The 21,119-nt window shown below is 64.0% G+C and overlaps 1 protein-coding gene across 1 annotated transcript in view; it reads left to right on the top strand.

The window, feature by feature from the left end:
• Positions 1 to 20,830, top strand: part of SSPOP — a 51,156-nt gene extending 30,326 nt beyond the window's left edge. Inside the window, 42 exon segments of the mRNA XM_040644530.1 lie at positions 1,073 to 1,167; positions 1,801 to 1,853; positions 2,012 to 2,218; positions 2,350 to 2,520; positions 2,628 to 2,707; positions 3,739 to 3,908; positions 4,439 to 4,485; positions 4,599 to 4,790; positions 4,881 to 5,051; positions 5,313 to 5,513; positions 5,851 to 5,947; positions 6,054 to 6,253; positions 6,615 to 6,781; positions 7,943 to 8,103; positions 8,291 to 8,514; positions 8,696 to 8,737; positions 8,907 to 9,062; positions 9,578 to 9,787; positions 9,950 to 10,117; positions 10,891 to 11,022; positions 11,123 to 11,369; positions 11,631 to 11,783; positions 11,870 to 11,916; positions 12,110 to 12,454; positions 12,812 to 12,985; positions 13,545 to 13,675; positions 13,928 to 14,052; positions 14,277 to 14,323; positions 14,591 to 14,869; positions 15,213 to 15,371; positions 15,540 to 15,656; positions 16,131 to 16,269; positions 16,412 to 16,614; positions 16,749 to 16,876; positions 16,975 to 17,117; positions 17,228 to 17,274; positions 18,052 to 18,269; positions 18,567 to 18,662; positions 18,815 to 18,875; positions 19,172 to 19,302; positions 19,903 to 20,053; positions 20,670 to 20,830. Coding sequence (XP_040500464.1) covers positions 1,073 to 1,167; positions 1,801 to 1,853; positions 2,012 to 2,218; positions 2,350 to 2,520; positions 2,628 to 2,707; positions 3,739 to 3,908; positions 4,439 to 4,485; positions 4,599 to 4,790; positions 4,881 to 5,051; positions 5,313 to 5,513; positions 5,851 to 5,947; positions 6,054 to 6,253; positions 6,615 to 6,781; positions 7,943 to 8,103; positions 8,291 to 8,514; positions 8,696 to 8,737; positions 8,907 to 9,062; positions 9,578 to 9,787; positions 9,950 to 10,117; positions 10,891 to 11,022; positions 11,123 to 11,369; positions 11,631 to 11,783; positions 11,870 to 11,916; positions 12,110 to 12,454; positions 12,812 to 12,985; positions 13,545 to 13,675; positions 13,928 to 14,052; positions 14,277 to 14,323; positions 14,591 to 14,869; positions 15,213 to 15,371; positions 15,540 to 15,656; positions 16,131 to 16,269; positions 16,412 to 16,614; positions 16,749 to 16,876; positions 16,975 to 17,117; positions 17,228 to 17,274; positions 18,052 to 18,269; positions 18,567 to 18,662; positions 18,815 to 18,875; positions 19,172 to 19,302; positions 19,903 to 20,053; positions 20,670 to 20,692 — 6,108 coding nt within the window. The 3' untranslated portion in view covers positions 20,693 to 20,830.
• The last annotated feature ends 289 nt before the right edge of the window (positions 20,831 to 21,119 follow it).

The raw sequence follows: 21,119 nt of genomic DNA, 5'->3' as shown, positions 1-21,119 counted from the left end.
TTGAGCACTCAGTTCTCTTATGTTATCATTAGTTATTCATTGAGCACCTTGGCGCTGAGTCTTGGGGGGGGGTCTATGCCATGGAGAAAAGTAGACTCTGCCCTCAAGGAGCCTCTAGTCTGGGGAGACCAGACCCAGAGCCCCTAGAGTGAAGATAGAACCATCCTGACACAGGAAGTGAGCTTTGCATATCGTGGAGCTCAGGATGCAGACTGGCCAGGGCTGGGTCAGTGGCGGCGGGCTTCCCAGAGGAGGTGATCCTGATTGGTCTGTCAGACTGCAGGGTGTGGAGAGCTGGAGGCGGCGCCGCTGGTGGAAGGCAGTGGGAAGCAGGCTGGGAAATGAGGCGGGAGCCATGGAATCTGGACAGAGGCTCGGGGGGTGGTGGGGAGGCTCACAGAGGTGCCGCTGAAGCCTGGGGTGTGGGCAATGGGCCAGGCTCCAGTGGGGTCTGAGTTCAAATCAGACTCTTCTACTAGGAGCTCTGTGACTTTGGGCTGTGGAGTCTTGTGCCTCAGTTTCTTCATTTGTCAAATTGGGGTAATGACGTGCCTAGCCATCCGAGTCGAAAAGGCTGATGTGCCTCCCAGGGCCTGGTCCACACCTCGGTACACTTGACTTGGAATCGTGTGCTGCTGGATGGCAGTTTTTTAAAATTTAAGACACTAGCAACTTCTGTCCAAACTCCCTGTGTGTATAATTTCATCGGTTTAAATTTTCTTGATGAAATGTGGAATTTTTTTTTTTAAACATCATTGCTCTACGAATTGCACGTTGTGTATTTTGTTAGCTGATTTCATGGGCATTTGATAGTTCAGTCCCATGTCCTGCAATTGGAGATGGCCTTTGGCTCCTAGAAACTGGGGGTCCATGCCCCTGGCCATGGCTCCTGTAACGGCTGGCATGCATTTCCCCGCCGGCGGCAGTGGGAACAGACGGGCTGTCTGTGGAAGGAGCATGGTGGCGTTGGAGGTTGGGAGCCTGGGAAGGGGTGCTGGGTTCTGACTGTGGGGAGCAGGCCGGGCCAGACCCACCTGGAATGCAGAAGATGATGGAGGGTTTTTGGTTCCAGAACAACGTGTGTGTGCCCTCCCAGGACTGCCCCTGTGCCCATGGGGGGCGCCTTTATCCCCCAGGCAGTGTGGTGCTTCGTCTGTGCGAGAACTGGTGAGGACCCCCCACCCGTGGCCGTGACTGAGAGCACCTTGCTGTCCGGCTCAGCGTCAGGGATGCCGGCCTCCAGGGGGCCGTGGAGCCACCCCTTGCCCCTCGGGCACAGCTGACCCACTCCCTGAGGCCCTTGCCCACGCCCTCCCCGCCCACCCATTCTCTCCCCACCCTCCTTGGTCGGGTCTGGGCTGCAGCAGACCCGGGGCATGTTCTCTCACACTGCTGGAGACAGAAATCCAAGATCAAAGTGTCAGCAGGGTGGTTCCTCCCAAGGGCTGTGAGGCAGAATGCACTCCAGGCCCTTCTCTTCCATGGTTGCTGGTGACCCCTGGCTTGTGGCTACATCCCTGCAAGCCGCCTTTGCGGGGCCGCCTTCTCTTTGTGGCCCCCTCTTCACATCATCCCCCTTGTGCACGTCTGCGCTGAGTCCATGTGTCCCCTTTGTAGAAGGACACCAGTCATGTTGGACTAGGGCCACCCTAGCGCCCTCACTGTAACTCGATCACCTCCGTAAAGACCTGGTCTCCAAGGTCACATTCTGAATCCTGGGTGTTCCGGCTTCAGTGCGGGAATTTGCGGGAATACGCTTCAGCTGCGGCAGCACCCTGACCTTCTGCTGTTTTCTTCCAGCTCCTGTGTTTCTGGGCTTATCACGCACTGCACCTCCTGGCCCTGTGAGGAGGGTGAGAAGGGGGCTCCAAGCCTGCCCCCTGCCGGCTCCCTACTGGGGAGGAAAGCTTGGGCAGAGTGGAGGAAGGGAGGAGGGACGCTCTGCCCAGGCCAGTGTCCCCAACCTGCCCTCACCCCATCCCGTTCTGCCTGTCCCTCCTGTGTACCCCAGGTCAGCCCAGGTGGTCACCGTGGACCCCATGGAGTGAGTGCTCAGCCTCCTGTGGCCCTGCCCGACGCCACCGGCACCGCTTCTGCTCCGAGCCCCCCACCACGGACCCGTCCATCCCAGCGCTGCTATCCCCACCAACACTGCCTACCCCTCTTTGCCCCGGCCCCGACGCTGAGGAGGAGCCCTGCCTCCTGCCAGGGTGTGACCGTGAGTCCCCTGGTGCCCAGGACGGTGCCCTCCACGCTCTGGGGATACCCGCTGCCTTGCACCGGCTGGCCCCCAGTCCTCGCCAAGACCCAACACCCCCCTGACAGCTGCTTCCTTTGCTGTCATCCCAGGAGCTGGAGGCTGGGGTCCTTGGGGGCCCTGGTCTGGCTGTAGCCGGAGCTGTGGGGGAGGCTTGCGGAGCCAGATCCGAGCCTGTGACCAGCCCCCACCCCAGGGCCTGGGGGATTACTGTGAGGGGCCTCGGGCCCAGGGAGAGGCCTGCCAGGCTCTGCCATGCCCAGGTACCGGCCAGAAACGGGGAACGGGGGGCAAGGAGCACCAACTATGGAGAGACGGGCCGGGGTAGGCCACCCACACAGCTCTCAGCCCCTCCTGTCCCCTTCCCCAGTGACCAACTGCACCGCCATTCAAGGGGCAGAGTACAGCCCGTGTGGCCCTGCCTGTCCTCGCTCCTGTGATGACCTCGTGGTGAGTCCGGCTCCCTTGGAACGAATGCCTGCCTGACCTCTGGCCCCAAGGGTCACTTTGCAGGAAGGCAGGGTACGGCTTTGGGTCATGACCTTCTCAGGCCGGGGGCAGCCTAGCACTGGTGGGGAGGGAGGGGATAAGTGCCCTCCAGGCTGGCTCCCCTTTGTTCCAGAGAGTCTCTGGAGTGAGCCTCCCCCAGCAACCTTGCATTCATTACATCAGGCCTTTCTGAATTTAAAGATTGCTTGACAAAAAGAACATAAACACCTAGGAAAGGGGAATCATCCTATTACATCATCTTAAACACTGCGAGCATGTCGGTGTGTGGACCCTGACTCTGAGGGTACGTGTGCATGTGTGTGCACATCGGTGTGCTGCTGGGTGAGACTTCACCGAACGCCAGGCCAGCACCATGGAGAGGGACAGAGGCACGCACACCCAGGGTCCCCGACCACGACCACGGAGCCTGCAGTGCAGGGAGGAAGCTGACCAAATCAGGGATGCCCCAGGATGGTACCATGAGGCCCTGCACAGGCGTCTAAGGGGCCAGGGAGGTGCCACATGGGGTTCGCAGGGGGGAGGAAGGGCCAGTGCCTGGCTCCTGGCTTCCCCAGGGGACTCCAGCTCCTTCCCAAATGATCCCCTGCCCCAAGCCAGCTTTCTGTTGCCCTCCTCCCTACGTTCTGGGGAGGTCTGGGAAATGCGTTGGTTCCCAGGCACAGACCAGGTCCCCCATGGAACCCTCCACAGGGTTCACATTTGGAGAACATTCCCCCCCTCCCCGTCCCGGGCTACCCTTCTCAGGCTCTCGTCCCTCCTGCCCTACTCCTGCCCTGGGGAGGAGACGAGGCAGAGACTGTGTTTAAACATAATGACTATGAACCAGAGCTCCACGCCTCCAGCCTCTGCACCCCTCCACCTCCTCCTTCCCTTCATCTTTCCCCTGTGGCTCTGTGCTCTCCCCAGAGCACCCCTCCCTGCCCCCTTGGCCCTGTCTTCTGCCGACCCGAGCCCTCCCTTGCTGCCTCCAGCACTGCGTGTGGCACTGCCAGCCCGGCTGCTACTGCCCTCCAGGCCAGGTGCTGAGTGCCGACGGGGCCTTCTGCGTGCAGCCCAGCCACTGTGGCTGCCTGGACCTGCTGAGCGGGGAGCGGCACCGGCCAGGGGCTCGGCTGCCCAGGCCTGACGGCTGCAACTACTGGTGAGGCGGGCATGGGGATGGCAGCAGGTGCCTGGGTGAGGGCAGGGTGCACCTGAGCTCTTCTGGGTCTCAGCTGTTGCAGGCTAGACTCTACGATCCCCGAGGAGATGCGGGCAGGCATGCTCACCCCTGATAGGTGGGGAAACTGAGGCAGCCAGCTCTGTGTCTGCCCTCTGGGAGACATGGCAGGCTGGGTGTATGCTCGGAGGGGAAGAAGGGGTGACAGGCACAGAGTTCCTCCTCGCTGTCTGGCCCTGGCCAGCAGCAGACTACCTATGGTCATTCCCCAGTAGGGCACACTGGCCAGCGACCAGCAGGGAGCCCACAGGACACCTGAGGGGTCCCTGAATAGGACAGAGAGCAGGGTCTGGATGCCCTGGAAAATGGCAAGAGGGCATCTGAGACCCCGAAGGCAAAGAGGGGCCTGGGGATAAGGGGAAGGGAAGAGGCAGCTTAGGAGGGGTGCGCGTGGAGGGCAGGGGCAGGGCTGAGCTGCCACTCTCCTTCCTGTGCCTGCGTGCGCTGCCCAGCACCTGCTCGGAGGGGAGGCTGAACTGCACAGACCTGCCTTGCCCAGGTATGTATGTCCCAGCTCAAAGGGAGGTGAGGAAAAGTGGCCAGGGTCACGGAGAGGGCTGGGACTGGGGAAGGGACACCTGCGCCCCAGTGCCCTTTCATCATCCCCTGCAGTGCCGGGTGGCTGGTGTCCGTGGTCGGAGTGGACAGCGTGCTCCCAGCCCTGCAGGGGTCAGACAAGGACCCGCTCCAGGGCCTGTGCCTGCCCCGCCCCTCAGCATGGGGGGACCCCGTGCCCCGGTAAAGCAGGGGATGCAGGGGCCCAGCATCAGAAGGAGTCCTGCCCCAGCTCCCCCGAGTGCCCAGGTGAGATGCTCCCACTAGTCGGCTCAAATCTCAGTAGGCTGGGCACCTCCTAGGCCTCCTAGGACAGGTGATTCTGTCTTCTTGGCACAGTGGATGGAGCCTGGAGCCCGTGGGGACTGTGGTCTCCCTGTGACCCGTGCCTGGGGCAGTCCCATCGGAGCCGGGAGTGTATCTGGCCCCCCACCCCTGAGGGAGGCAGGCCCTGCCCTGGGGGCTACAGGCAGAGTCGGCCCTGCCAGGACAATTCCACGCAATGCCCAGGTGAGGGCTTCTGCAGAGGTCTGGGAGGGTCCCTTAGAAGGCGAGGGGGAATACTGCCTCTGACCTTTGACCCCAATATACACATGCACGTCACTTCCTTCCTGGGGCAGCCCTTAGATCACTCACCCCGTGATCCTGGGGCAACGTGGAATGCCAGAGCCGGTGGGGGGTGTGGCAGGAGGGCTTGTCACCTGCATGCCGGGATCCTTTAGGCTGGGCCCCCGCTCAGCGTTCACCCTCTCTGCTTCCCTCCTGCCGCAGACTGTGGGGGTGGCCAGGGTCTTCTTCCCTGCGGGTGGCCCTGTCCCCGCTCCTGTCAGGACCTGTCTCCTGGGAGCGTGTGCCAGCCAGGCCCGACGAGCTGCCAGCCCAGTTGTGGATGCCCCCCCGGCCAGCTGTCCCAGGATGGCCTTTGCGTGCCTCCCGTCCACTGCCGCTGCCACTACCAGCCCGGAGCCATGGGTCAGTCCTTCCCTTTGCCCTCTGCCAATGATCTCGGAGCACTGCAGTGCCCACCTGCCTGGCCTCTGCCCATCTGCCCCCGGGGCCCAGCCTGGAGCGGCAGGAGGGGAATGGGCAGCTTGTCCTCCCTGATGCTCCAGGTGCGTGTCTCCCATGCATCCCACGGCATCCCGGGCCTGCCGCAGGTTGGGGCTTCCACCTCCCAGGCCCAGGATCTGGGGCACCATGGGGTGAAGGCTGAGAAGGAGGGAGGTAGAAGCCAGTGGGGTAGGAGGAGGGATTCAGGGTGGGGAGCACACTGAGCTATCTGGAGTCCCACCTCCACTCATGCCTTCAGGGATTCCTGAGAACGAGAGCCGGTCAGCAGGGCCAGGGCTCAGCTCCTGGGAGAGCCTGGAACCTGGAGAGGTGGTTACTGGGCCCTGTGACAACTGGTGAGCCCAGAGAAGCAGGGAGGGAGTGGGCTGCAGAGCCGGGCAGTAGGGCCCTTGGGGGAGGTGGCCGGGGTCCTGTCTTCTGAAGCCCCCTCCCTGTCCCCAGCACCTGTACGGAGGGCATCCTGCAGTGCCAGGAGGTGCCTGGCTGCCCCGGCCCTGGGGTTTGGGGTACCTGGGGCCCCTGGGAAGACTGCAGTGTCTCATGCGGAGGAGGGGAGCAACTCCGCACCCGGAGATGTGCCCGCCCCCCCTGCCCTGGGCCTGCCCGCCAGAGCCGCACCTGCCACACCCAGGTCTGCAGAGGTGAGCCCCAGCCCGGGTTCCGCCCTTAACGCTCTCACTTAGGCTGGATTCCCACGTTGGCCTTTAACATGGACTCATAGGTGCCTTTGCCCTCTTCTATCCCATCCCCGTGGGCTGCCCTCTCCCCGGGCCAGTGGTGGGCAAGCGGAGGAGGAAGTAGCCAGATTCAGGGAGGGGAGCCTGGAGGAGGGTGTGACATTGGTCCTGAGGGGCACAACCCAGGGAGGATGGTGTGGGCACAACTGGGGAGCCATGGGAGGGTGCACGCAGGGGTGAGTAAACAGGTGGTGGGGCGGACGTAGAAGTAAGCACCGCGGGCAGCGCAGGCCAGAGCTGGGCCCTGATGCAAGTGTTGCCCCAGAGGCAGGCTGCCCAGCTGGACGTCTGTACCGGGAGTGCCCGCCCAGCGACGTGTGCCCCTTCTCCTGCACCCACGTCACTCGGCAGGTGGCCTGCTTCTCTGATGGCTGTGAGGAGGGCTGCCACTGCCCCGTGGGCACCTTCCAGCACCGCTTGTCCTGTGTGCAGGTCAGAACCCTCTCAGCCAGGAGCCCAAGCTCCCCCCTCCCCTGCCTTTCCTTCCTCTCACCTGCAGCCGCTCACCCCTGCAGACCCTGTCCTCTGGACAGCGCCCAGCTTCCTCACGTGACCCCAGGCAAGCATTCGGCCTGCAAGGCTGTCTGAGGCCTTTGCTGCCTGAGTTAGTTGCCTGAGGTCGAGCTCCCAGAGCAGACAGCTGGTGTGATGCCCCTTCAGGATGTCGCTGGTTCCCTTGCCTGGGCTCCCGCTCTCCAGCAGCGGCTCTCCCTGGCTCCCTGGCTCCCAGCTCCCGTGTGGAGCTCCAACATGGAGCCAGCCATGACTGGCATGTGGTCAGGTGCTCCCCTGCCCCCAGGGCAGTTTCCTGCCAGGCTCAGTGCTCCCCCCGCCATTCAGGCCATGGCCAGGAATCGCAGGTCCTCACTCTCCCAGTTCCCCTGTCACACCCCTGTGGGGAAGCAGACCCTCACCTTTACTCTGCCCGGCCCCAGACTCCTTGTTTCCTGTGCTCTGGGGACCAGACAGCAGGAAGGTGCCAACTAGGTCTCAGGGGGCCGTGGTTCCAGACTCACTGGGATGCTGAGCTCTCCGGGTGCGTGGGGATTTCGTTCCCTGTCTTCAATGCTAATCTTGAAGCTGGTGTCCAGTGGCTGCCCCAGCCAGAGTTCCAGAATGCCCCTCCCAGAAGGGCCTGAGCAGCCGCCTGCCTGACGCAGAGCTGATGACACTGCGTGAGCTGCAGGGAAGGAAAGGGACACACCAGGTCACAGACAGTTATCAGTAAAGCTAGCAACCAGGTGCCTGATTCCTGGCTGAGGCTCTTTCTGCCTCCGTGTTCCCTCCAAGTCCCGCCCTGTAAGGGCCTCTGCTGACCCTGCCTGGGTCCTAGCTAAGTGCTCTATGCAGGAAAGCCATTGGCCATCTCGGTTAAGCTCATAGGCCACTAGTCTCTCACGTTCAAACCCCTGACGCAGGGAAGCAGTCCCACTTGCTCCAGGGAATGCTCTTCTGGGGCCCAGAGCCCCTCCCCCCCACAAGCCTCACAGGCCCTTCCTCCCTGTCCCCCTCATGGAAGTGCACAGGTGCAGAAAGCTGCCCGGGCCTGTGGCCTGTGCGATCGCACCTTCTCCTCTGCTCCCGCCCTGCCAGGAGTGCCCCTGCATGCTGACAGCTTCACTGCTGCAGGAGCTGGGAGCTGCCGGCGCTGACCCTGGGGCTCGGCCCCCCATTCTGGGACAGGGTGGTCAGCCCCTTGGGCCTGGGGATGAGTTGGGCTCAGGCCAGAGCTTTCGTACAGGCTGCAGGAACTGGTGAGGGGATGGTGAGAGTGGGGGAGATTTGGAGCCAAGGGAGGGGGTGACACTGGCTGCCCTGCCCCTGCCCGGCCTGACTACCTTGGGTCTGCCCCTTCACTCTTTGGGGCGGAGACCCTTGCCCACCCCCCTTTCTCTCAAGGTCTGTCCTGCCCAGCCCCTCACCCCCATGCCTGTTCCCCAGCTCCTGTGTGCATGGGCAGCTGTCTTGCTCGGTGGGGGACTGCTCCAAGGCTGCTGATGGCTTCAGTCCCTGGGGGCCATGGGGCCCATGCTCCCGCTCTTGTGGTGGGCTGGGTACCCGAACCCGCAGCCGCCACTGTGTGCGGCCGTCCCCCGCTCCAGGCAGCCAGGGCTGCGAAGGGCCCCGCCAGGACCTCAAGTACTGCCCCAGCCCAGGCTGCCCAGGTGAGGGAAGTGGGAAGGGCGAGCGTGGCTGTGCTTGGGGCATGGGGTCCATGGGAGACCCAGCTGAGCGAAGGGCTGAATCAGATAGGGGTGGGTTTAGAGCTTGGCCACCAGCCTCAGGTCTGGTCCCGGTGTGCTGCACGTTCAGAAACATTCTGAGCAGCGCTTTTCTTTGGCACAGGGGCCGGAGGGTCCACAGTGGAGCCAGTGACAAGCCTTCCAGGTAGCCCAGACTCTGTGGATCCCGGGCCCAGACTGCCTATACCCCTCACACGTGGCCTCCCTCTGGGAAAACAAGCCCAGGGCCTCCTCCCTCCCCATCCCTGCTTCCTGGGAGGCCAGGAGCCCAGGGTTGACTCAGCAGGAGATGCCTCTCCCTTCTTTCCCCACAGTTGGCTGGGGCCCATGGTCCCCATGGTCCCCCTGTTCTCACACCTGCACAGACCCCACCAACCCTGCTTGGCGCAGCCGCACTCGCCTCTGCCTGGCAAACTGCACCGGGGGGGACACGTCACAGGAGCGCCCTTGCAACCTGCCCTCCTGCACAGGTGCGCCTTCCAGTCTTGACCTCTGACTCTGGCCCGCGACTGAACTGTGGCCATCCCCTCTAAGCCCAGCATCCTCCCCCCAGAGGCTCATTCTGACCCCCAACATATCCAACCTCAGAACCCCAACATTTAATACTTTTGAAGCAAATACCGAGTTCTTAGCCTGACATCGAATCATGAACCCATGTGTGGCTCTGGACCGGGGTGCTCTGAGCCAGCCCTGGCTGCTGTTGGGGAGCCCTGCCCACACCGGCAAATCCTCACTTGTGTGTGTACTGAATACTCATCCAAATTCCCATCCAAATCCCTGAGCATCCCGGTGAGTCTGGAACCACGGCCCCCTGAGACCTAGTTGCCAAAGCCCCACAACAACCAGTATCAGATCCGAAACAAGACCCCGAAGGTCTGGATGGGGCCCGGCCGGCCCTGGCAGATGAGGAGGTCTGACTTGCGCTGAGGCAGGAGGGTCAGGCCTGGCTCCAGCTCGCTTCGTTTGGTCCTGTCTCGGCCCGCAGAGCTGCCCCTGTGCCCCAGCCCTGGCTGTGTGGCTGGGAACTGTTCCTGGACTGCCTGGGCCCCGTGGGAACCTTGCTCCCGAAGCTGCGGCGTGGGCCAGCAGCGCCGCCTTCGGGCCTACCGTCCGCCAGGACCCGGCGGGCACTGGTGTCCCGACATCCTTACCGCTTACCAGGAGCGCCGCTTCTGCAACCCACGAGCTTGCCCAGGTGAGGAGGGCTGGTGAGAACCAGCGCATGCCCTACCCTGGCCCCAAGTGCCCCTGTGCGCTTCCGTCTTAGCGCGGGACCCTGCCCCAGGCTCCTGGTACATGGGGGGGGGGGCTCTGTCTGAACTGGATCCTTCATGTGGCCCTTCTCTTTGCCACGCAGTGCCTGGAGGCTGGTCACGTTGGAGTCCCTGGTCCTGGTGTGACCGGAGCTGTGGGGGGGGCCGATCCCTGAGGAGCCGCAGCTGCTCAAGCCCCCCACCCAAGAACGGGGGTGCCCCCTGTGTGGGGGAGAGGCACCACATTCGACTCTGCAACCCCTTGCCCTGTGGTATGGTGGTGGGGACATCACATCCCTGGTGGCCTTCGCACTGTGCACAGCTCTTCCCATCTCATCCCTAATTTAACTCCCATGACACCTTGTGACAGTGACATGCAGCGGCCAGCCGAGAAAACTGAGGCCCGCAGGGGTAGATGGCAGGATCTGGGCACTGTGTGGGGACTCGCTGTGGCCGGGGCTGAGCTGCCAGAATCCGTGCCCCTGCCTGCCCCCACCCTGCACTAGAACTCATTCTCATAGGTGTGCCCACCCTCCGGCTCTGGAAGGATCAGCCAGCAGGTCAAGATTTCCGGAGGGTTTGAGGGTTACAGTCAGGAGTGCACCTGCGCCTGGGGTGTGCGCAGAACCAGACCCACCCCCTCCCGGCTTCGGCTCCTGGGATTGGTCCTTCTGAGCTCCCGACCCCGTGGACCTTGGTTCCTCTAGGGCCTTCCATCCTCATACCCCCTCCAGGTGAACGTAAAGGAGCCGTGCAGGTGAGCGTGTTCTTAGATGCACCAATTCAGTCCAGCTCAGTGACACTTACTGGGTGCCGGGCTAGGTGCTGAGAACCCCCAGGTGGGTAAGAGGGACTCCCTGTCACACAGAATGTCCCAATCCCGGGGGTCTCCCCAAGGCCCCATGTTTCCATGAGCACCAACGTGGGGAGAAGGACGGGAGTATAGCTTCACGGAGGTAAGAATGGTTCCCTGGCAGGCAGGCGGAGGGTTTCTGAGCCCCGGTGCTCAAAGCCCTCTTGACTCTGGTCCTCCCCGTCTGCTCAGAGGAGGGCTGCCCAGCAGGCACGAAGATGGTCAGCTGTGCCAACCGCTGCCCCCGCCGCTGCTCAGACCTCCAGGAGGGGATCGTGTGTCAGGATGGCCAGGGCTGCCAGCCAGGCTGCCGCTGCTCTGAGGGTAGGACGTCCCCAGCCCCGTGGTGTGTCAGAGTGGTTCAGTGGGAGGGCAGGTGGGACCTGGGTGCTGGCACAGCTCTGGAGGGCTGCCTCCCCTGCAGGCTTCCTGGAGCAGGATGGTGGCTGCGTGCCGACTGGGCACTGCGAGTGTACAGACGCCCAGGGCCAGAGCTGGGCCCCAGGCAGCCAGCACCAGGAGGCCTGCAATACCTGCACCTGCGAGGCCGGGCGGCTCTCCTGCACAGCTCAGCCCTGCCCAGCACCTGCCCACTGCGCCTGGAGCCGCTGGTCAGCCTGGAGTCCCTGCAGCCGCTCGTGTGGTCCCGAGGGGCAGCAGAGCCGCTTTCGGTATGGGCGGGGCCAGGCTGGTGTCACCTCCCCCAACCTCAGTCTCCCACTACCTGGACTCGGTTTCCTTCTGACACAGAGCTCCTGGATCTTGCCCGCCTGTGGCATACCCTCTGTGCCCTGGCCCCGGCTCTCGTCCCTGGTCACCCTTGCTTTCTTTAGCCGCCCCAGGTTTGTCCATCAGGTATCTCACCAGGAGACGGAGGAGTGAGGAAGGGCTCTGGGCCATCTGTCGCCTACTCTGCCCCGGGCCCTACCCAGGTCCTCCACATCGGGCTCGTGGGCCCCAGAATGTCGGGAAGAGCAGTCGCAGAGCCAGCCCTGCCCTCAGCCCCCGTGCCCACCCCTGTGCCTGCACGGTGCCCGCCTCCACACCCTGGGGGACAGCTGGCTGCAGGGCGAGTGCCAGCAGTGGTAAGCCTGGGGCAGGGGCAGGGTCTGGGTGGTCCGTACGGATCTGCCGGAGGGCAGCACTCCTGAGTCCAGGCTCCTCCCCTCAGCTCCTGCAGCCCGGAGGGCATCATATGTGAAGACGTTGAGTGTGCAGGTCTGGCGTTTCATCCCAATCCCACCTGCCCCCACCCTCCTAGCCTCAGGCTGGCCATTCGCTTGCTCCCTGTCTCGAATTTCCCTCCCAGCCCTGTTCACCACTGCTGCCCCCTGTGCCATGAAGTCTCTGACCAGCCCTCGGGGCCTCTGCTCCTTCTGGCTTCTCTAACCTCACCTGTGCCCTCCCACAGTACCCGGGGCCTGGACGCTCTGGTCCCCCTGGTCTGAATGCCCTGTCTCCTGTGGAGGTGGAAACCAGGTTCGCACCCGGGTCTGCATGGCCTCGGCCCCTGACCACAGCGGGGGCCCCTGCCTGGGCCCTGGCACCCAGACCCAGCGCTGTGGATGGCAGCCTTGCCTGGGGCTGCTGGAGGCCTGCTCCTGGGGCCCATGGGGGCCCTGTTCCCGCAGCTGCGGCCCAGGCCTGGCCTCCCGCTCTGGGTCCTGCCCCTGCCCACTGGCTGAAGTCAACCCCACCTGCAACGGCACCTTCCTCCACCTGGACGCCCAGGCCTGCTACCCAGGGCCCTGCCCAGGTAAGTGTGCACAGGGCAACGAAGCCCCTCCCCTGATTTCCTGCCTCGGGAAAATCCAGGGAGTAACGTGGTTTCCCAAACCCCAGATTTTGCCCCCCAAATATACATCTATCTCCCTGATATTTTGTCTAGTTTCTTTCCTCTTCTCACCATCTCTTCCTCTGAGCTCTTGGGGATGTGCCCCTTGCCCCTGGGTGACAGGAAACACAGTGAATTAGGACTTGTCTGAATTCTTGCCTCCCTTTTGCCCTTTTCCTGTACAGGGTGTTGGCTGGGGCTGGGATAAGAGTGGAGGGGAGGGGAGGGAGGAGCGAGGCTGGAGGAGCCTGGCTTGCATCCCCCCACCTTGGTCCCTAGAGGAGTGTGTGTGGAGTAGCTGGAGCAGCTGGACGCGATGCTCCTGCCAGGTGCTGGTCCAGCAGCGCTACCGGCACCAGCACCCAGCGCCCGGAGCGGTAGGGGCCGGGGCGGGCTCTCCCTGCACGCGACTGGACGGCCACTTCCGGCCCTGCCCCGTTGCCAACTGCTCGGGTGAGGCCCCGGGAGCAAGAAGCCAGACAGCTGTGCCCTGGCAGGGCCTCCCAGCTCCTCTCCCAGCAAACCTCCATGCCCCCATGGCGGGTGCCCTTGCCTGCGCCGAGCCCTGCCCTCAGCAGCCCAGTTACTCCCCTGCCTCACCCTCAGCTACTCTCCCCTCCCGGCTCCACTGTGATTTCCCCACTTTGGAGCTGCAGGCTTTGTCCACTGGTAGCTGCGCCCGGCACAGAAGGTCTTGTCCACCTCCTGTGGTAGCCACCCTCCTGTGTCCCACCCGCCAACCCCGGGAGTACCTGCCAGGCCCCTAGCTCCCCAAAGGTCCCGTCCTCTCCGAGGCCCAACCGTCATGACCCTTCCTAGAGGCACCCACAGGGGCTGAGTGGGTGCTCGATGGGATGACACTAGCCAGTCCTTTGGGCAGCATGGGGACAGGTTTGTCCTCTTACAGGGAGACCCCAAGGGGCCTTGAGGGGATCGTGTACTGTGTGCTCCGGGCTTGGGGGGGTGGAGGGTGTCTCTGGGCGTCCCCCCAGCAGCCTCTGCTCCCCCGCAGAGGACAGCTGCACACCTCCCTTTGAGTTCCAGGCCTGTGGGTCCCCCTGTGCTGGGCTCTGCGCCACACACCTGAGCCATCAGCTCTGCCAGGACCGGCCGCCCTGCCAGCCTGGCTGCTACTGCCCTGCGGTGAGGGGCGGAGCTGGGGTAGACACCCCCGGAGGAGGGGGGCTCTGTCCACACTCCTACCCTTCCCCCCATCATGCCTGTGGCGACACCCCTTCGCATGATGTCTCTTAAGAGTCCCTCACGTTCTGCCTCGTGCCCACGTGCCCACATGCTCAGCAGATCATCAACGCACCCGCCCTGAGCAGACACAGTAGTGGCACTAGGGTACAGAGACGGCTGCCACACAGTCCTGCCCCTCTGTCCCCTTCTCAGGGCCTGCTGGAGCAGGCCGGGGGCTGCATTCCCCCAGAGCAGTGTAGCTGCCTGCACCTCACAGAAGAGGGAGCCAGGGTGACCCTGGCCCCCGGGGACCGCCTGCACCTGGGCTGCAAAGAGTGGTGAGTGATGGGGGTGGGGAGGCGGCGTCAGAGGGCTGGGGTCAGGGAATGGGGGGAAGGAGGCCCCACAGGGAAATGCCCTAGGCCTGGGCCCAACCCCAACCCCAACCTCATTCTGCTCCAAATGAGCCCAGAGCTCAGGTCACCCCTGCATCAGCCCCCCAACCACCGCTCTGGGCTGAGTCTTGCCTCCGCAATCCCACCCCGACCACCCCTTCCCACAGTGAATGCCAGCGCGGGGAGCTGCAGTGCACCAGCCAGGGCTGTCAAGGTAACTCTGGACTTGAGAGACCTGCCGTCCCCATTTGCCCAGGACTGGGGGGTTTCCCGAATCTGGAACTCTTAGTGCTAGGACCCGGACAGTCCCAGACAAACCAGGACAATGAGTCACCCTACCCTGGCTCCCTGACACCTCCTACAGCCTTTCCTGTTTCCAGTCCTTCCTGGTCATACCTGGGGCTCCTCCCTCCCCATCCACTGGGATTCGTGGTCTGGGGGAGGGTCCCTGGGAAGGGTGCCCACTTGCTGCCCTTCCTAGGTTTTCTGCCTCTGAGTGGGTGGTCCGAATGGTCACCCTGTGGACCCTGCCTGCCCCCTGGCGTGCTGGCCCCTGCCTCCAGGACTGCCCTAGAGGAGCGCTGGTCTCAGCACCCCGCTGGCCTCTCCCCGACTTTGGCCCCCTCGCTGGCTTCGGAGCAGCACCGCCATCGCCTCTGTTTGGACCCTGAGACGGGGAGGCCATGGGCTGGGGACCCAGACCTCTGCACCGCACCACTCAGCCAGCAGCGCCTCTGTCCGGACCCTGGGGCCTGCCATGGTAATGAGGAGGGGCAGAGACCAATCGGGCAGGAGGGAGCCTGAAATGAGAGTGGTGGGGGGACCTGGCCAGGTAGGGCTGGGCCATGCTGTTTATTTCAGTAGCCAGGTGAGCAGGCCTGCTAAGCCTCCTGCTTGCCTCCAGGGCCTGCTGGATTTCATGACGGGTGGGCCAGCGGCAGGGAGCATCCATGCAGCTGCTGAAAAGAGGAGGAAGGGGGGTCCTAGGGGCTCAGGGCATGTCAGAGTGTCTGCAGGCCTGGAGCCCAAGGCCTTGGCGTGGAAGCAAGAGGCAGAGGGGGGGAGGTGGACCCTGGGTACTGACTTCCATTTTATCTCCCCAGACTTATGCCAGTGGAGTCCTTGGGGGCCCTGGAGCCCCTGCCAGGTGCCCTGCAGTGGGGGTTTCCGGCTACGCTGGAGAAAGGCAGGAGGCCCCCCTGGAGGGGGCTGCCGGGGGCCATGGGCTCAGACTGAGAGCTGCAACGTGGGGCCCTGCCCAGGTAACCCCCATGGTGGCATCTGGGGGAGGGGCCAGGGACTGTAACATACAAGATAGCGCCTGAGGGGATGTTGCCTCTGCTCCTGGAGGCACGCCGTGGAGGGCAGGCTGCTGTCCTGGGAGCCCAAGAGTTGGCTCCCGACACAGACTCCTACCTTCTGGTCCCCAGGGGAGAGCTGCGAAGCCCGGGACACTGTGCCCACCCTTGACTGTGCCAACCGATGCCCCAGAAGCTGTGCTGACCTCTGGGACCGTGTGCAGTGTCTGCAGGGACCGTGCCGCCCAGGTGGCCACGCCATGCCCGCAGCCCAGCCTGGGCACCCTAGGGCCTCTGACCAGGGCAGCCTGCTTCGCTGCCTCCTGCTTCCAGAGAGCATGAGACCTGTGGGTGGGGGGGCATGCTCGTGTACTGGATCATGGGTGATAGGGCAGTAAAGTTGATCCTTGGGTCACTTTCGGCAACCAGGTAGGGTTCCTGCATAGAGCGAGCCTTAGCCAAGATGGGCTGTGTCCGTGAAGATGCTCTCAGGCAGCCTCAAGGGTTCCTGGGGTGGTGCCCACACAGGGTGGGCTACAGCACCCCCTTCCTGTGCTCCAGCGGTGGAAACAGCATGGAGACCAGGTCAAGTGGGGACTGGGGGTGGGGGTGAGGGGAGGGGGCTTCAGTGTCAGCCTGAGGCTTTGGACTCCGTCTGGCTGCCAGAGGGATCCTTTGTGCGTGCCGGCCGGAGCACCGAATCCTCCCCACCCCCACCTCCAGGCTGCCGCTGCCCCCCTGGCCAACTGATACAGGATGGGCACTGCGTGCCCATCTCCTCCTGCCGCTGTGGCCTTCCCAGCCCCAATGCCTCATGGGTGGTGGCCCCAGCCGAGGTGGCACAGCTGGACTGCAAAAACTGGTATGACTGCCTACTGGTGGCCGGGGTGGGGGGGCGCTGGGGAGCTTTAGGTGGGAGTCTTGGGGCAGGTGAGGGTTATGGGCATTACTGGGCAACAAAGGCTCTGTTCCCCTTGACTCATGCCCTGGACCCCTGTTCACAGCACCTGTATCAACGGGTCCCTGATGTGCCCACACCACGAGTGCCCGGTCCGTGGGCCTTGGTCGGCGTGGAGCAGCTGCTCTGCTCCCTGTGGTGGGGGCACTATGGAGCGACATCGGAGCTGTGAGGAGGCTCCTGCGGGGGTACCATGCCAGGCCCGGGACACAGAGCAACGGCAGGAATGTAACCTGCAGCCCTGCCCTGGTGAGCACCTGGGGTGGCGGGTACCCCTGCTCAGGCCCCCGTCCCAGCTGGCGTGCATTCACCAGGGCAGGGGAACAAATGTGAGGCAGTCCCTTCCCCGGGACTCCACCTCACTGTCCGTGTGCTCCCCCCAGACTGCCTACCTGGCCAGGTGCTCAGAGCCTGTGCCTCCACGTGCCCGCGCCTCTGCTCGCACCTGCAGCCTGGCGCCCTCTGTGAGCAGGAACCCTGCCAGCTGGGCTGCGGCTGCCCTGGACAGCAGGTACGTCCAGATGCCGTGTCCTGACCCCGTAGCGGGAGCGGGCAGGTGTGCGTGGGGAGAAGTGGGTCTGATTATAACCGGAGCCTGCACTGCCCCAGCTGCTGCACAATGGCATGTGTGTGCCCCCCGCTGCGTGCCCCTGCACCCAGATCTCTCTGCCGTGGGGGCTGACCTTGCCCCTTGAAGAGCAGGCCCGGGAGCTTCCCGCGGGGACTGTGCTCACCTGGAACTGTACCCGCTGGTGAGGGCCAGAGGGCTGGGGTGGGGAGGGGGCGGAGGGCGGGGCTGCTGAGAATGGGGGTGGGGAGCAGGGCCTGGGAGGCATCTGAACCCATGCTTCTGTCTTCCTAGTGTCTGCCAAGACGGAGCCTTCAACTGCTCCCTAGCCGACTGTCATGGTGAGATGTGGCTGTCTAGGCCCCCACCGGTCCTTCCAAAGCTGGGGGCGGGGTTTGGCCCTGCCAAGGGCAGAGGCAGTGCTATCTCTTTCAAGGAGCCCCTTCCCTGCTCTGTCCACATGGGTGTCGAGGGCATTCCTGTGTGCGCACAGAGCAGGGCTGTGAGCGATGCAGGAAATGGAGGGCTCGTTCCCTGAAGAGGAGGAAGCAAAGGTTGAGGGGGTGAGCTAACATAGGACCCTGTCTGGCAGTCCCCCAGGCAGGTGATGTCTGCCCTGTGCTGTTTTGCCCCCATGTGGTCAAAGTCAACAGGCCTTTGCTAAGGGCTCCCCTGGGCCCAGCCCTGGCACACTGGGCTCTGTGTGGATTCAGAGACACACAGGTATGGTGAGCCCCGGGCACCCCAGGCTGGCTGCTGAGGGCAGACTCACCCACCACAACAGAGACAGGAGACGGTTTCTGGTCTACTGACAAGCAGGCTGCACCCACAGGATGGGAAATCGGTGCCACAAGAGAGATCAAGGTGGACAGGACTAGTCAGGGGAGGCTTCCTGGAGAAGGCAAGACTCGAGTTAGGCCCCACTAGTATTTGGGAAGCTGGACAAGAGCAGAAGGCTGTGTTTGGAGGCCTAGACATGCAGAGGCTGTTGGAACCAAGTGGGCAGCACTGGGGAGGGAGGAGGGACGCTAGGGGTGCCTGGCACGGGAAGGGGGAGAACTGAGGTTGGACCCAGGGCTGACCTGAGTGGTGGGGGGTGTGCGGGTCTTCCCTGGCAGAGTGCCCCTCTGGGGAAATGTGGCAGCAGGTGCCCCCTGGGGAGCTGGGGCCGTGCGAACGGACGTGCCGGGAGCCCAACGCCACGGAGACTTGGGGCAACTGCAGTGCGGGGCCGGCCCCGGGCTGCGTGTGCCAGCACGGGCACTTGCGCAACCAGGCGGGCCTCTGCGTGCCCGCACACCACTGCGAGTGCTGGCGCCATGGGCGTCCCCACCCGGTGAGACACCACAGCCCCTCTGTGCCACCCGGCCCTCCTCAACCCAGGCCTCCCTCCTGTCCGTGGGCTCCTCCCCCTACACCAGGGCCCGCAGCAGCGCGCAGCTGGGCCATCGGCCATCGGCTATCCCACAGGGACGGTCTCTGGGCTCCATCGTCCCACCTCCCTCCTGAAACTCCTGTTGCTACTTCAGTCTCTGGCCGCTGGTTTCAGGGAGGGGGTCGTAGGGTAGAAAAGTCTAACCAGCAGAGAGATGGACATCGAGATGGAGAGGAGAATCTCCCCCATTCTCCCCAGCCTGGGTCCGAATGGCAGGAGGCCTGTGAGAGCTGCCGCTGCCTCCGTGGGAGGAGTGTCTGCACCCAGCACTGCGCTCCCCTCACCTGTGCCCAGGTACCCACCAGCAGCCTGGCTGCCCTCTCAGAGCGGCTCCCTGCGTTCCTTCCTGGGTCTCTCCCCAGAGGCTGGTCTTAGGGTCTCGAGCAGGCAGTGCCAGGGCCCTGGGGCCATCCCCCTGAGTAGGCTGAGGACCGCTCCCTCCACAGGGCGAGGTGATCGTGCAGGAACCAGGGAGCTGCTGTCCCACTTGCCGCCAAGAGATTCTGGGTATACGGGGGACCTGGGGACTTCCCGCCATGCCTCTCCCTGCTCTGGGCCCTTCTCCCAAACTTCCCCCATGCCCACCCTAGGAGGCCTGCCTTTCCCAGTGCTGCCGACCATGGGGATTAGTGGAGTGGGGACCCCCAGTGCTGCCTCGTGGCGCCTGGCCGCCCCTGCCCCAACAGCCGCAGGTGCCCCTCAGGTCCGCGCACTGCTGTCCCCTTCACACAGAGCCCCCTTGCGTTGGCCTTCTCTCTCTGCCCTGCCCCCACCCCCTGCATTCATCCGCTCCTCCCCCACAGAGGAGCAGCCAGCCTCCTGCCGGCATCTCACCGAGCTGCGCAACCTCACCAAGGGCCCCTGCTACCTGGAGCAGGTAGAAGTGAGCTACTGCAGTGGGCACTGCCCATCCAGCACCAACGTCATGCCTGAGGTGAGCGAGGGGGCTGCCGCGCACCCTGGAGGGCCTGCCACTGCCAGCCTAGACCTGGGCAAGGCCTGGGGGACGTGAGGGTCGAGGTCAGTCTCAAGGGGATACAGATCAGAGCCAGGGGTGACTTTTTACCAAGGTGGTGGCCTCCACCTGCTGCTTGGCCCTGTGACCCTCTGCGGGGCTTGGGCTCTAGAACCTACTGCAGGCCTCCACCCCTGCCAGGGGCGTCTTCTCCTGCTGTCCGCCCACCAGGGCATGAACAGGAAAGGCATAAATTAGGAGCTAAGTTAGGCTCTGAAATCACAGTCCCGCCCACAGTGAGAAGTTCCGTGGGACAGACCGTTCATGCACAGCCTGGTCCCAGACGTTCCTGGCAAGGCATTATGAGCATGCCCCAGCAGACGGACAGAGCTCGGCCCTGCACTTGCTCTCCTCCGACCCAGACGGCCCAACTCTGCTCTTCCCCCACCCGACTGCCCGGCTTGGCGAGGACTATTGGGATCCGGCCCTCCCCCCCATGGGAAAGGCCACGAGAGGGAAGGCGGGTGGTTTGGGCAAACGCGTCTGGCCCCGGACCAGCTCAGCCGCGCCCTCCCGCAGGAGCCGTACCTGCAGAGCCAGTGCGGCTGCTGTAGCTACAGCCTGGACCCCGAGAGCCCGGTGCGGATCCTGACCCTGCGCTGTCCCGGCGGCCGCACGGAGCCCGTGGTGCTGCCTGCCATCCGCAGCTGCCAGTGCAGCGCCTGCTTGGGTGGGTCTGGGCGGGGCCAGGGACAGGTGTGGGGGGGAAGGAGGGGACTGGGGGGGCTGAGCTCTCCCCTCCCCGCCGCGGGGGCGGGGCCGGGGCGGGCCTTCGGAAAGGCCACCCGTTTCCCAACTCGCCGCCCCCGCGGGATTCCTCCTTCTTGATCCTTCTGACCCGCTCCATTCCCCTTCTTGGCTCTCTTGTTGAGTTCCCCAATCTTACGCACGCTTGGGGTTTGGAGTCAGTCAGAGCCGCTTCACAGCCGCCCGTCTCCTTCCTTCCTTGCTGAGCGTCCTGACCTCAGCCTCGCCGCCTGGCGGACAATGCGCACAGGCTTTTGGGAGGGCTTGGTGAGAGCGCACGTGTGTGAAGCGCTGGCCAGGTGCCTGGTTCTCTTAGGTACCCGAGGTCACACGGCGGCAGGTGAGAGAAACAGGTGCAGGGGCGCTGATACGGCCTGTATGGAGCGAGCGCGGGGCGAGAGCGGGCCTTTCTCTGGGCTTCCTCCTGGCGGGTCTTCCTCTCCTGCCAGTTCGCTCCACTGCCCTCCCTCTAGCCGCATCCCTTCCGGGCCTGAGCACTGCCTCCTTACTAGTGCCTGGCCCCCTCGTTTGTTCTCCAGGAGGTGATTTCTCAAAGCACTGACGGCTCCGCTGCACGAGGCTGCCTCCAGCCCTCCTGCGATCACCAGGCTCAGAGGCACTGGCCCCCTCCTCCCGCGCAGACCCACCCACTCCACGCCCTGGTACCAGCATCTCCCAAATAAAGTGACATTGGCAGCAAGCCCGTGTGCAGAGTCTGCCTCTGGGGACAAGGGGGTAAGGGGGGCAGGGTGGGTCAGAGCCCTGACCTCAACCTGCACAAAGACTGTCTCCAGGAGGCTTCTGTTAATCAGCCATGCCGGTGAACTCGGGCGAGTCACTTCCCATGTATGTGCCTCAGTTTCCACCTCAGCAGGTTACACATAAAGTCTGAAGTTCTAGGGTGCATGGCTTCTGCCGGCCAGTTCTGCCTCTTCGTCCCGCAAAGAGCCCAGCTCCACCACCCTGTCCTGCTTACAACTGCCATTCCC

This window comes from Ursus maritimus, unplaced genomic scaffold, assembly GCF_017311325.1.
Source record: "Ursus maritimus isolate PB19 unplaced genomic scaffold, ASM1731132v1 scaffold_3, whole genome shotgun sequence".
Taxonomy (NCBI): Eukaryota; Metazoa; Chordata; class Mammalia; order Carnivora; family Ursidae; genus Ursus; species Ursus maritimus.
The sequence above is the reverse complement of the archived record's forward strand: the minus strand, read 5'-3'. Positions and strand labels throughout refer to the sequence as shown.